Source organism: Tenebrio molitor, chromosome 2 (genome assembly GCF_963966145.1).
Source record: "Tenebrio molitor chromosome 2, icTenMoli1.1, whole genome shotgun sequence".
NCBI lineage: Eukaryota > Metazoa > Arthropoda > Insecta > Coleoptera > Tenebrionidae > Tenebrio > Tenebrio molitor.
Window position 1 is genome coordinate 9147286 of NC_091047.1, and position 14884 is coordinate 9162169.

The 14884-nt window shown below is 41.6% G+C and overlaps 1 protein-coding gene across 1 annotated transcript; it reads left to right on the forward strand.

Moving 5' to 3' along the window:
* Positions 1–335: 335 nt before the first annotated feature.
* On the forward strand, positions 336–14436 carry dnr1 (defense repressor 1). The gene is made up of 4 exons (XM_069038462.1): positions 336–643; positions 12453–12655; positions 12708–13509; positions 13567–14436. The coding sequence occupies exons 1-4, from the start codon at positions 557–559 to the stop codon at positions 13789–13791; spliced, it is 1317 nt and encodes a 438-aa protein (XP_068894563.1). The 5' UTR covers positions 336–556; the 3' UTR covers positions 13792–14436.
* Positions 14437–14884: the final 448 nt, after the last annotated feature.

The window sequence follows — 14884 nt, forward strand, 5'->3', positions numbered from 1 at the left end:
GTCAAATCGGGGCAGACAAAGAGGTGCTCGTGAATTATAATCGGCTCAATCCACGACTCATGTTTCGGAATTTTCAAATTCCACAAATCTGGTTTGATTAAGTTTGACTCAGTCCAAGTTGTCTCTACTTTATGTGTTTGCGTGATTTGAGACCAGGCCCCCCGGGCTTTTTTTCAGTAAACCCGGCGATCACGTGCATTTGCTTACCTCACAGCTGTTCGACGTTTGTCCTAGCTGGGTTCGTAAACATTCGAGATAAGAATAGACATGCGCAGAACGGTCAGGTGCGTTCGCGTTTCGCGTGCGCCCGTACCAAGTATGTCTTAGCCGTATGAAATATAGCTGGACAAGGAACTTCGATTTAATATTGTCCAAGCTGTTGCATAGTATGGACGTTGTTGTAAAATGTGCAAGCAGTTTATACAACAAACGATACGCCGTCAGTATAATAGGACATTGCGATTTTGTCAAATGATCAGTGGTTTTTGCTAGCGATTTTTCGTCTAGCCCGTATTGGATTTGATATTGCAAAAATTGTTTCGATTTGAAAAAGAAGATGTGGTGCCTCATCAGCCAGCCCAATTCGGTCGTTTTTGAAGTCCGAGTCGACCCCAAAGCCATCGGCCAGGACTGTCTCGAAAAGGTAAGCAAACCCCTTTTAACCCTCATATACACGGTGATCCAGTCAAACGACATTTTCGCTTGCGCCGCCAACGGCAGAAAATGGCACCGCGGTTTTGACACATTCTCAAAAATCCCAGCCCTGACATTGCCCCCTTTATTGCTTAAATAACCGAAATTCAAACCGAATTTACATTGTTTACATTTTTGCGATAAACTTTGACTCGCCGGATGTATCTTGTGCCTTATTCACAATCCAAATCCATATCAATTTAGAAAAATTATGCAATTTTGTACTATTTTTAATTATCACATTGATGTAATCTTCTAAATAACTGTGATTAATTAGTTTTTTGGCATGGGTCAGGTCGCTCAGTGCTTATCGCGATATTAAAACATTTTAGGTTATGATTGGTGCGGTCATTTGCACAGATATGTATCCTTTCAATCTTGAACGTTATTGAAATTGTACCTATTGTTAATATCGCGTTGTTTTAATTAGTTGTGTTAAGTAAACAATTATTTTACAACAATTTTTCACGCAATCAATGTGTTTTGTAAAAGTTGAAAGTCCAATCAAAGGTACCGTTCAAAGTCCAATGTTCAAAGACAGGTAATAATAATTTTAGGCGCGATATCAGTTCGTGGCACGTTTACCGTTGTATATTTTGTATATTGAACATTTGTTCCTGTATCTAATGAAATCATGACGAAACGGCTTTATAGCCCAAGTACTCTTTACCACGAGAAATCGCTACGTAAGTTGCTCGTTTTTAAACATCAAAAGCACTTTTTGCCGATCGTAAACTTTGCAAATGGAATATGTAAGCCGCTGCCGCTTTTGTAACATTCGATACCCACTACGAGTCTAATTAAAAAAATAATAATCATGCAGTTGCGCCTGAATTCGACAGAGTTTGTTGACTTCCGAAGTAGCATCGAAACTACTAACAAATTATAAATATGCATTAACATTACTACCATCAATCATATTTTTTATCAGTGATACGTTACTCATGTAATGATAGGGACGAGTTGAGATTTGGCCGGATTTGACCCATCCTGACACAGTTAATCGTGATTCTCGTTGAGGAACGGTCGAAAACATTTCCCTAGAATAATGCTAATTTTATGCAGATTGTGGTATCAGACAAAGAAAATTTTTGTGCATATTATTTTACTGCGCATATATGAATATTTATTTTTACGCCAACTAAATTGTATATTGTAAATTTTGTGCTGAACTGGTGGAGCGTGTGAAAACCCGCAAACTTAGGCTATTGTTTGTAAAAAATATCAACTTTATGGTGTGCACGAAGTCATGAAGATTATTTGTTGTTTTGTAGTGTTGTCAAGTCCAGGAATATCGACTAAAGTCCCACCAGTAAAGAACAATCGAACTTTTCAAAATTTAAATATACGACCTCTCAACATTTTCACTTATCCCTCAATTTAGACCCCGAGGACTGTCTCTTTGTTGGCTTAATTTATAACTTCAGTCGACATTTCTTGGGATTTTAAGAACACTGTAAATGTGATAAGATTTAAAACTCATTTATTTGTCCGTAACTCGACATCTTAATTTAGACGCATCAATTTATCAACAAATTCCCCCTTAGCTGTGCTACATTTACCGGAAATAATCTCTCGGTAGGTCCAAACAAAATATGAAATTCAAATGAAGATACTCATTTCAATTTTAATTATCACTCTTTGTCGTGCTCGGGGACTATTATTAAGTTTTAATTTTTGCAATTCAAAAGGAAGGGCCCAAACGTTTTTGTACGGATTAATTAAATTTCGAGTGGATGCAACTTTCAATAGACAAGTTGTGAGTAATCTGCGAGTAATTATTCCGAAAAATGCATGACCTTTGGTGGGTTTATGGTGCAGTGTGGGCTGCACTCTACAACGTTGTTTACACCGTCCGAGCCATAATTCGATAATTTTGAATTTAAATGTGACCATTTACAGTTTATCCTCGCAGATGCGTGTCTCTTTATTTAGCAATTGCGTTGTCTATTGTTTGGCAACCACTTACACAATTGTATAGGGCCTTTAATGACAAAATGGAGCTGTTATTTGTACCAGGATAATGCGTGCGCTCGTGTTTATCCTTTGCGAACGAACCTCAAGGTGATTGAATTTATTAAAAAATAAAAAAATCGATGTTGGCACATGAAATGCGTAAAAGAGTAATGGTTTTGTGGAGTCAATTATAACTGAGAAGTAACTGGATTAGTCCAGGTTGGGAGAGGAAAACCTGGAAGCGGTTGGGAAATGGCGACTGAACACGATTTGGCAAAAATATGTTTTAGAGCTTCCTGGTTTCATTTCGGTGTCTAGATTTTTAGTTTGCAGTGATTTTTTTGTCGTGAGCAAGAGGGCATGATAAACGGTTGAAATTAGCAGGCGAAATCGGACGGGAACAGTGTAATTAAAATGGTTGAAATTTCCCAAAGCGCCCACAAACATGTTCGCAAATAAATTTCTCCCACGCGGGTACGTCCACGACCCTTCTCTCATTTAAACTAAATCGATCTGTAAAAATCTGGTTGATTCGATGCTGGTCGAAGTTTTGTGCAGTCGGTCTGTCGGTTTTCCACTAGGTCGCTAACGATCCCAGGCCGGGGCTTAGGTCAGCAGCAGATCGTCCCATCCATTGGCGAGAATTTATTCATGCAAACTAGTTGAAGTTGCATTCGCGTGGAGCGTGATCCGTAATACGTCGGTCGAAGATTTCACGTTCCATTGCCAACTGGTGGTTTTAAATAAAATTTGGCTTTCGCCGTCGTCAGTGGAGTTCATGCAACGAGGAGGGCCTCGAGTGTCTTCACCACATATTTATTTATGTAAAGTCGACTAAGAGAGCGTCTCTTTCAATCTGAATTTTAAAAGTCGAAAACATTTTTTGCGTCACTCTTTCAAAAAGTTGGACTAATCTAATCAGTAATCGGAATAAGAATGAGGGAAGAGTTGCGAAGTTAAATTAAATTAGACAGCACTCGGCGATGTGTTTCGTCTTTTTTACACTTGCGGTGCGCTGTTTTTCCGGAGACGGTGCGAGTTTGCTTTGCATTTCAAGCAGTCGGCGCCTCCGCTGAAAGACATTAATCTAAACAGTTTTCAGGATCCGTGGCATGAGAAAAACTGGCGAGTGTCGCCGCCATAATTGCACAATCGCGAGTTCTGCACCTTTCTGTCATACAGATGAGGGCTCGACATGGAGTTGTTGCTTTTTGCGACGCTCGACTACATAAATTACGGCGGTCTTAATCGCAGAATCCAGTGGAGTAGAACCGAAATAGAGATTTCGAGCACGTAAAATACTTAGATTAGTTTGTGTTTGACTCTTGCATCTGGAGTTATTATACATTTCCTCGGCTCCTTCGAGATTTTAATCTTGCCCCCGTACGGGGTATTTTCTTCACAAGCTCATACCGCCCAAGATATGGACACGGTGTTAATGTTATTACTTTCTTAGCTTTGGCTTCGTCGTAAAACGAACTTCTACGGATAGAACGAAGTATTTTAGAGGTTCTCACGAAAAGGTCAAGGATTCCGTGAAAATCTCGATAAATTCTTAGATTTTACAACTGCACGGTTCGCTTTATAAAGCTGAATTGAAAATAGACCGGCGGATTGATTTTTCCTGTTTGTAATCACCTCATAAATATCACGCCTACTAGTGCACAATTTTTTTTTTATTAATTTTCTTTCAGCAGATAATTAAAACCTGTTTCATTTGTAGTAAATGAAAAATCTATTTCACGTGAACTTCTGCTCTGGTAGCAGCGACAAACAACCTGTTCTAAGCGAAGGTCGCTTTTATTTTTAATATTGTAAACACGAGTGAGATTTGTTGATTATTTCACAAATGTCTGTCGGCGCGAATTGAAAAGGATCTGTCGGTTTTTTGTTATCGCTCGACCGCTGCGGTTTAAATCTAATGGTGGGGTTAATCATGAAAATGTCCTTATCAATATGGACGACCTCCAAACTCCTTTGTGATAGTCTCTCCCCTTGTTTGTTCGCGACAAATGCACTTCCAGAGTACGTCTAGTACAAAACAACCATACGGAAGCGGAAATTTCATAAACCGCATCGGAACTGGCGAGAGAACGATAACCTCCAGAACTAGAACTCGAATCTGTTTATTTCGTGATGGACGAAATTCGCAGTTTAAATCCATCAAAAGTGGCATTTGAACGCGCCAACTTAATTTAACGTTTTATTGGAGGATTTAGCCACTTGGCAGCTTCTAGACATGGCAAACAAATAGAACACGCGTGCACGTCGTGATAATGGTGGAGTTGCTCGTTATTCCCGAAACGTAGGAGGATGCCACACATCCACAGCTCCATCAAAAGAGAATTGTTTTGTCTTCGTCGTCCGTATTTGGATCGGCTTTGTGCACGAGCCGATGACTAACGAGGTTATTCCCTAAAAGAAATATTATCTTGGCCGTTGCTTTTATTTATCATCTTGTTTGTAAACGAAGATGTATTTTCGTAAAAAGGTCAACAGTTCCTCGTGGTGCGCCCAGAAAAACGTCCACCCTCACACCCACACTTGCCGGAAATTAAATTTCACATCGATCGACTTGTCGCTGAATTTTTCACTTCATTCCCGATAGTATCAATATTTCTTGAGCGCTGTGTTTACGGTGCTAATTATAGGCCGGCGATAATTGTATCAGCACACACTGGCAGTCCAAAATAAGAATCGGGGTCGTAAATATGCTTTCGCACATGTATTTTTTATTCGCCGACGATTCTCCCCGAAAGAGGGTTGAACAAGTGGCAAAAACGTGATGTCATAATCTGGTGTGGTGGCGCCTGCCGTGCAAGAAAGCGACGAATTCAATTTTGATGCATCGAAGCAGTGAAAGTCGCCTTTGTGATTTTTGTTCATTGGTTTTATTTTTTCAACGCCACGTCTTCGCCAGCTTTCTATTATTACAAAATTACGACCCACTGTAGGAAACAAACAAAATATATCAACAATGAGGTACGACTAAAAATATAGCGATAAAGGAGAACGTTATCAAACAATTGTCGTTGACACATTTTTTCCACTTTATTGCTCTTCTGTATCTCGATTCCTTTTATTAATCTCGCGACGTTCCTCGAGCGCCGATAATTAATTCCCATTGATTAATTAAATAAAAGGCTTCAGACTTCAATAAATTATTGGGAGCTGTAATTTAAATAAATTACACCAAGTTCTCTGTAATTTTCTCCGTTGCATTAAATGGGAATTATGCTAAGTTTTGTTTTGTGCCGTGTAATTTATTTCCTGGCTGAGAGTGCAGAAAACTGCGACAGATACTATGGTATTATTTGGTAAAATTAGGTTTTTTATGTCGCTGGACAACCAAACAATAATTTTGCGCGTAATGTGTCTTATTAGAATAAATACCAAGTGCATTGACTCTCTGATAACATTTATTTACCACATTTTTCTACTCTCGGAGTGGAATCCATCGTCTGTGCTGTAACTGCGCACTTTGGTGTTTTAAATATTGTCTCCTTAGGGAAATCATTTGCAATAACAAATACTGATTAGCCTAATTTATGACGAGGTAGGACCGTTCACCATAAGGTCGCATATTACAGTGACAAATGCTAATTATAAACTTGACTCTTATGGTAAACAGGAGGATTAAACTGGGGATCACAATGGATTATAAACATAAAAAACAACAGCAAATAGAAGGATAATAATGTTTATATTTGTACACTTAACCTCATTACCATCTCGTAAGCCCAAAATAGGAACGGACTGCCGAAACTAGTTCATCCTGACGTAAATTTGCGAATTGTCGACAGCTTGATCGATGAAAATACATTTCGCTTATTAAACGGGAGGTGTGTCCTGCCATCCTGTATTATTTATATAATGAAGCTATTGTTCTTTGACGTTGCACCGTCATGAATAAACGAAATTGTTTATTTATTTATAGCCGGAGCATATGTATTTGCTCGGGTTCATTTTTAAATCTGGTAAAACAATATTGACCTTCCGAAATCTGCTTATTTTCAAAAGAAGCGAATAACAAACTATTGTTGCTGTAGTAATTCGATACAATTTTCGTTATTTTAGCGTAGGTAATAGTGTTTGTTTAAAAAGAGAGTGCGTGCATGAATACATTGTGTACGAGGTAAATAGTCCAAAGTCCAACTCGATCAGCGGTTCCCAACGTGTTCACGTGCACATCTCGGATTCCGCGTCTTGCCGATACCTCACCCACAATCGCTCTTCTGTAAATATCGACAAACCTGCGACCTTGACTAGAATTTGAAGGACCCACCTAGCTGTATCAGTTAAGATAATTGGACTCGCAAATTACAAGTGCATTGCCGCAAATTAGATTTGTCTGGTGTCCTTTACCTTGTGCGAATTTTCCTGTGGCTTCGCGACAGGATTTTGCCAAGATTTGGTGGCTCCAATAAAAGTAGTGTTGTTCAAACCGGATTGTTTTATGGCTGCAGCAATATAACAGCTAGACCCCCAGAGTCCAAAGTCCAATTTTACCTCTCATTCGCGGCATGCTCTCTCATTAAAAGTCGGCTGCCCGGTATAAGCAGCCACGCTTATGATGTCATCAATTTATTATGGGATTGCCGGCCAATAATGCCAGTGGACTTTGTACCCAACGTTTCCTTGAAACCTGTGCACATATGACTAACGTCACGTTCAACCAGCGAAAGCGCGGTCGAAGCAGGTCTGCCACGCTGTTGCCAGCACTGTAGTGCCATTATGGCTTCCATAACATCATTTACGACCGTTTGGTACCTGATTAGAGACTTGCTCTGCACGTAATGTCATATTTCAGAACAGACGGCATTGCGGTGTTCTGTTTACTTTAAACGTTCTAATGGTGAATCAGAAAGCATCTTTCAATAAAACTTGTTCGTTATCAAAGCGAGATACCAGGGATTGTCCTGTGACTTCCTCGACTTTCGTGTTTTGAGCGCGTGGGCCTGTGCGAAGGTCAGAGTCCTGGCGGTGGTGCCGTCCAGATGGTACCGCAAAGCCAATCAGAGCGAGTGACAAGGTTCGTACGAATTCTGCGAAACCTCATTACGATAAAACGATCAATCTCGGTGTAAAAGAGAAAGAGAAGTAGAAGGTCGCGAGTCGTTGAAGGAAGCCCGGCATGACTAAAGATTGGACTTTGTTCGAGTTCGAATGAATGCCAGCATTGGAATCTCCCCTTTTACTTGATCAACAGCCTATAAGTAAAATTAGACTCGACGCCGTCAAAGTTCAAAAGTTATTTTTAATGAAACTCCATAAAGGGAGGCTTATTGAATTTTATTGAGTCTGGCTGGGGTAAAATCAATTGCCATTTTCCGCCGCTCGATTGTTATCAGTGGATTATTGTTTCATCGAGCAAGAGGGGCTGCAACGCCCTCCTTATCTACTTATCGAACCGAATTTTTTCCTAGCGGGTTACGATAAATACGAGATATTAACAATCGACTTATTTTTATTGCAATCACAAATGCGCACTCGAGATCGTCATGTCAAATCAAAGGCAAAACTGGAATCGATTAATTGTTGTGTTTGGTAGTTTGGGCGATTATTTAAAAGTGAATCACGTTTGTTGACCTGCTGCAAGATTAAATGGGCATTGAAATATAATTGCGCGATTGAATAAGGTTTTAATTGGGCCGCAGATCTTTTATTTCACCGTTTTACCCAAGTTGCTTCCAATGAACACGGAAAAACGTGTCACGAGGTACTCGGTGACCCATTTATGACAGCGGTCGTGTTGACTATTTAAAATACAAAATTTCCGAGTCGTGTGGATGCCAAATAGTTCTTTTCAGACATTCCTCCGTCCGCGGAAAGATTTTATTTAAAAATTCAGATCAACGGCGCTTTTCTAAATTAAGATTTTAAATTGAAAAGAAATTCTCGGCTGAAAGAAAAATCTTTTAAGCCGCTTTTTCCGATGAGGCGCGGCGCGCTGTACTTTTTGAGTACCTAAACAAAAAATTAAAACGATTGGAGCGGTACGTGATTTGACTCTGGGCGAAAACCGAAAAGTGATTATCCGTTTTCTCGGTGTATATTTTAATTTCATATGTGATACATGTCAGCATTTCCATGTTTATCGATGACGGCTCGCGTATAAAACCAGGCACTACGTGACGATCGAGAACTGAGGAAAACGCGGAACAGGAGACCGGGACGCAAGGCGTCATTCGATGACCAACCTCGAAGGGTACCACTCATAGTACCAGAGTTGGATGTTTAAGTTACGAAAGGACAATAAATCTTCATTCAGTTCCTATTTTCTTTTTTATACTCTGACATCAGAAGTGGGATAAAAGACCCGAATAAGTGGTGCAGTGAAAAATAGTTGCTGTAGTGAACAAGTACGCAAGAAATAATGCCCCGTTCACGAGCCGCCTCGAGATCACGCTCCAGATGTGGACCCCGGGACTTGGGACTTCGGAGTACCAGGTCCAGGCCCAGATCTCATGACAGTCGACCTAAGCATCGCAGGTCGGGGAAGGAAGACGGCGTCATTGTCGTAGGACCCCGAGGTCGACAACGGAGGGTCGTTCAGGGAGAGCTCGGAAGCGACACCCGAGCCAGAGTCGTACCAGCTCCTAACGCACGGAGAAGACGGTCCCGCGTCTGAGTGAGATTATATTTAAGAGAATGTCGGACGTGGTAAGATGGGTAAGACAACGAAACGAGGTAAGCGACGGGACCATTAGCAGCCAATATTGCATATCTCCGGTTGGACGGTAGAGTAACGAGCCATTTAGCCCTATCAAAATTGCGGGAACCAGCAGAGGTCTGGTACGGAGGTCTTCCGACTCGTTTTTTTACCCGGGCCGAGTGGAAGGAGGGGTTAACGCAAAATTTCGTTCCGAAACGCGATCCCATCAGCTTGTTATTTAATATGTTCGCTGGCGTCCCCAAATCACGCTAACCGTCGTCTTTTGAAAAACTCGCGCTAAACCATCAATTGAAAATTCCACGGAGTCCGAAAGACCAGGTAAAGTTGGTACTGGAAGGTATCAAGGACGAGAAAAGGAAATTCACGATTTACGCCGCGGAAAATAAAGAACTAACACCCTTATCGGCCTCTTAAAAACGCCAAAATCATCGGTTACGTCATCGGCGTCAGACGCGACGCAGTCAAGTACCTCTCGGGTTCCAACAGGAACACAACAAAACCAAGGCCGAACAGTACCTAGAGTAAGATGCTTTACGTGAAATTAACGGGCCACGTATGCCGCTCGAATTTCATTCTAGGCCGGGAAGAATACTGATCAATAAGGACCGAAACGGGACACAAAACTCATCATTCGCCCACTTGGACGATCCATTATTTTAATTACTCTTTGCGGACTACATTGGGAACCGAAACTCGCACACGTGCGGTCTAAGATGTTGAAGGTGTTTTACGAAATACGATACCCTACATAACGTCTTAACCAGACAGAATTTTACCCAACTACATGTACTACGGGAAGATGTTCATATTTTACGCAAAAATAAACCTGATACCGACAACCAACGGTTTATGCGTAGGCTGCGCGCTACCGGGTGAATCAAATAACAAACCATTAACCCTTTATGCGGAGATTCTAGGCGTAATGACCCATCTGCGTGGCCTTTGCACGTCTACACGAAATAGTTACGACAAAATCTACAAATTCGGCAAGGACGCTTACAACGTCGGATATTCGAAACTGGCGACGACCGCTGCGAATCGGTAAATACGTGACCAGAGACGGGGTTAACGTGAGATGGAGGAATTGGAGGCGATGGCCGGCCTTTTGGATGTCTTCGATGAGTTCCCAGAGTGCGGGACTGATTATAATTCAGAAACGATCGGCGTTAGGCACTATCTTGGCGGAACGCGCATCACCGATCAACCACCGGCCGCGATCATTTTTATATTTTTGAACGGGACGAAACACGAAACCCCCATCCCATACGCCGCGTTCATCACCCAGACAATCATTGCGAACATTCGGCTCGGGCTAAATGGCAAGGTCCATAAATCCATCGAGATAACTGCAAGCTACGCACTAATGAGGTATCGACAGATGACACAGGGTCAACTGGAACTAGAGAACCGGGAGATCCCCCATGCGGCGGCTGTACGAGCACGGATGGAGTAGGAGACTGCCGAGTACCGGGCTGAGCAGAACAACGTCCGGACGTTGTGGAGGATCTGGTGATGATCCGCGGCGGCAGCCAGGCGGCCACGGGTACCAGTCGGGATTTGCTCCTGAGGTGGCGAGCCCCATCCGAGGTAGTGGAGGTGCTGAGCCACGACCGGGACGAGATAGCGGACCTCCCGGGGACTCCCCGATTGCAGTTGCGGGATAGTGGAGTGGCGGCGGCAGAGAGCAGGAGGCCGTGGATCCACTACGGGGAGAGGACAGTACTGGTCGAGTACTGGACAGGGCCAGGGAGGGTGGTGAGACCCTCTCTGGGGGGCTAAACTCTTGATCGGTCAGCACTCCGCCTGTGCGAGGCGTCGAGGGCTGATTTGCAGGTGTCTGATGCCCAGGTCACACGGGCCACGCCGGTGCTTCGGAGGTGACCAAACGTAGATTGCGGGCCGAATTAAGCGCCTCTAGTATTAAGTTCGCTTAAAGCGGGGGTATATCGTTCCTTTAGTATCAGTACGTTCCTTAGTTATAGTGCGTTCTTTCGTAGCGTTTATTTCGAACATGTATCACATTAATCTGTAATACTTGGCCCAAGTTTGCAAAATTCACAGGTTGTGCTGTGTGTCCTTCCGTTGGGTCGACGAACGTTTCGGCATGAATCGTTCAGGGACAGTTAGTCTAGTCACCCTAGATCGGTAGATGGAACCAGATGTACAACCTGGGGTTATAGTCGGTACATGTGCACTGTACCAGGTTGACAGAACCCGCTAGACTTGCGTAGATATTAAGTTCGTAAAATCACTTAGAATAAGAGCTTTGGGGATTAAGCACGACGGGGTAAATTGTTCCGGTCAACAATTGAAAGATGTTCCGATTTCAGGAAGCAAGCTGGGTAGTCCTGGATTGGCCGTCATCCGCGTGCCAGTGCCAATAGCGAGGACGCTATTGCTTGTCAGGAAGGGCCGTGTCAGCATTTCCATGTTTATCGATGACGGCTCGCGTATAAAACCAGGCACTACGTGACGATCGAGAACTGAGGAAAACGCGGAACAGGAGACCGGGACGCAAGGCGTCATTCGATGACCAACCTCGAAGGGTACCACTCATAGTACCAGAGTTGGATGTTTAAGTTACGAAAGGACAATAAATCTTCATTCAGTTCCTATTTTCTTTTTTATACTCTGACATACATGCGAGAGAATAATGAATGCGCTGCTGGAGGCGACGATTAGAATAATTCGTGTTTATTTAGACGCAAAAAACTGAAGGCTGATAAATGTCTGGGTTCGTAAAACGTTTGTTTCATTTTTGTTTGAGCAGTGTCGAGGTTCTTGGCGGCGCAATTGTCAGATGGCGGCGGGAAAATAGACCTGACAAAAAATGAAAAGTAAACAGGGGAAAAGATAATAAACTTCGATTATTTTTAATCTGTCACGTATGAATGCTATTACGAAAGTTTAAAATAGACGCTTGCGAATGTTTTATGAAAAAAGTTGTTGGAGATTTTGATCCGAAATAAAAACAACAATTAACATGTTGCCCCTAGTTGCGCAAGAAAAGTTACATAACGCTTTCAAATTAGCATGAAGTGTGCGCTTCTAATTAAAATTTTCATAATAAAGGTCATCACGATTTTGTGTTTTTCACTGTCTTGATGTTCTATTTGCTTTGTTTCAGGTGTGCGAATTCGTGAACGTGAGATATGAATCTGATTATTTCGGTTTAAAATACGAAAACCATAAGGGGGAGGAGTCTTGGTTGAATCTGCGGAACCCCATCGACAGACAGGTGACCTTCCACGGCCACCCTCCCTGCCTTCGGCTGTCGTTGCGAGTGAAATTTTGGGTACCCCCTCACATTCTCCAGCAAGAGAGTACAAGGTAGTTGGACCGATTTGACATCAGTTCCGGTTGATAATTAGTATTTTTGCAGACATCAGTTCTATCTGAATGCAAGATTGCATTTGTTGGAAAAACGCTTAACGGCCCCAGATTGGGACAGCATTTCAAGACTGATCGCTTTTATAGCACAATCGGAATGTGGCGATTTCAACGAACTGGATCCCGCTCGAAATATCTACAACTTGGCCGCGTCCATAGCCCCTCTGAGTCAGTCGGAGAAGCCGAACGACTTGCTCCAGAAAATCGTCCACGAGCACAAGAAGTGCAGCGGAATGAAGAGTTCCTCGGCCGAGTACTGGTTCCTGAAGGAGGTGTCGGAGTTTGAAAATTTCGGCGAAGAAACCTTCACCGTCAAGAATCATCACAACAACAACACAGTATTCGGGATCGGGCCCCACGGGATCACGATGTACAAGAAGGAGGGCGAGAAGGAGTTAATTTCGTTCACAAATATCACCAGTGCTTCCTCACACAAGCGCACTTTCAAACTTGAATACTTGACCATCGATAACGAAGTGGCCATCTTAAATATTAAGTTAGATTCTAGTCACCTGGCTAGTAGTTTATACAGGGCGATCACAGAAAAGCACGCTTTCTACAGTTGCGAGACTGTACGCAGCGCTGTGACAGCCCAGTTCATTCGAGATTTGAAAGGGACCATCGTTTCGATTTTCAACGAAGATTCCACGCTGGGAAAGAAGTACGTCTTCGATATTCGCAGGACGTGCAGGGAGGTGTACGACAACGCCAGGAGGGCGTTGTACCAAGAAAACACAACTCAGAATCTTTCGCGTGGGAACCTCGACCACAACCAAAACGGGGGAGAGTGCAAAGTAGGTTGCACAGCCGAGTCTACGTCTCGATCAATCTGACGTTGTTTCTTTTTGCAGAATTCCCAAGAAAAGTTGTCGAGATTTTTGGACGCGATGACTTGCAAGATATGCATGGACAGCCAGATCGACGCGATATTTCTTCCGTGTGGACACGGAGTGGCCTGCACCGCTTGCGCCTCGAGGTGCGACCGGTGTCCACTTTGCCGTTCTGATATTGCACAAGCACAGAAAGTCTTTCTACCGATCGAACTGCAACAGCTGCTTTTGACTCAAACCAATTGACGAGGTGAAAGACTCGATTTTTGTTTTGTATAATACTGAAAGATCTCGAATAGTTAAGTTTTGGTTTTAAATTCTCGTTGTGGAAGTGTAAGCAGAAAAAACAGAGTACACAGTGACAATCGTACGAAAACTTTTTCGAAATTTAGATTTTTATTTGTGATTTTATGTTTACCAAAATCTCATATTGAGGTTGTTTATTACGTTATATAACTATCTATATACAATTTTTACTATGTAAAGTATCAAGGACCTAAAGTGTTGTCTTTAATTAACCATCGACAATAGTCAAATGCAAAACACAATAACAATGCAAATTATATAAATTATTATTAGTCATGTTATCAATGCAAGATGTAAATTTAGGTTTAGTTCCATGAATATTTGTAAATATCAAGATGTTATAATGTTAGTATTATTAAGAAAAATTGTGTGATAAGAAATATTTGTTTTGTGATAATTACTGCATTAACTTGGATCTTGATTTCCCGTTTATACTGTAAAATTTTATTGATCGATGTTAAAGTACCGATGTATAGACGTGCATAATATGTCGTATATTTACAAGTATTTTGTTAGTATTATGAATTTTGAGTTAAACTTTTTTGCTATTTACTGTTTATGAATCAACATGGAGTTACAACATTGCTCGATTGTTTTATTTAATTAAAAAACCAAATACATTATTCAACGCTTTTATTAAACACAACCTGCACACATTTATATTTATGAACTTTAAAATGTTTGAAAGCTGTTGTCAAACATTTTTTTCAATGTATACGAAACAGCACAACCGATGATTTATAAGCGCTGTTGTAATTGATGACTTAATTATTTAAATATGCGACTCGCTCATGTATTTTTTTATATGCAGTTTATATTTTAATTTATCGATAGCTAAGTGATAAACAAACATTGACGCCAACCAAGAAAACTTGTTTTTACATTATACTTCACTAATGCTATTATTGTTTGTGAGTTTTGTTTTTAACATTGTTATAAAATACAGGAAATACAAAATTAAATGTATTCTACTTATGTAGCCCACAAAGCAACTGTGTATTGTGGGTGGCATCATTATAACAAAATTTATTAA

Coding starts and splice junctions, on each gene's coding strand:
- dnr1 (XM_069038462.1), top strand. CDS start 557: ATGTGGTGCCTCATCAGCCAGCCCAATTCGGTCGTTTTTGAAGTCCGA. Junction 644..12,452: donor GCCAGGACTGTCTCGAAAAG/GTAAGCAAACCC, acceptor GCTTTGTTTCAG/GTGTGCGAATTCGTGAACGT. Junction 13,510..13,566: donor AAAACGGGGGAGAGTGCAAA/GTAGGTTGCACA, acceptor TTCTTTTTGCAG/AATTCCCAAGAAAAGTTGTC.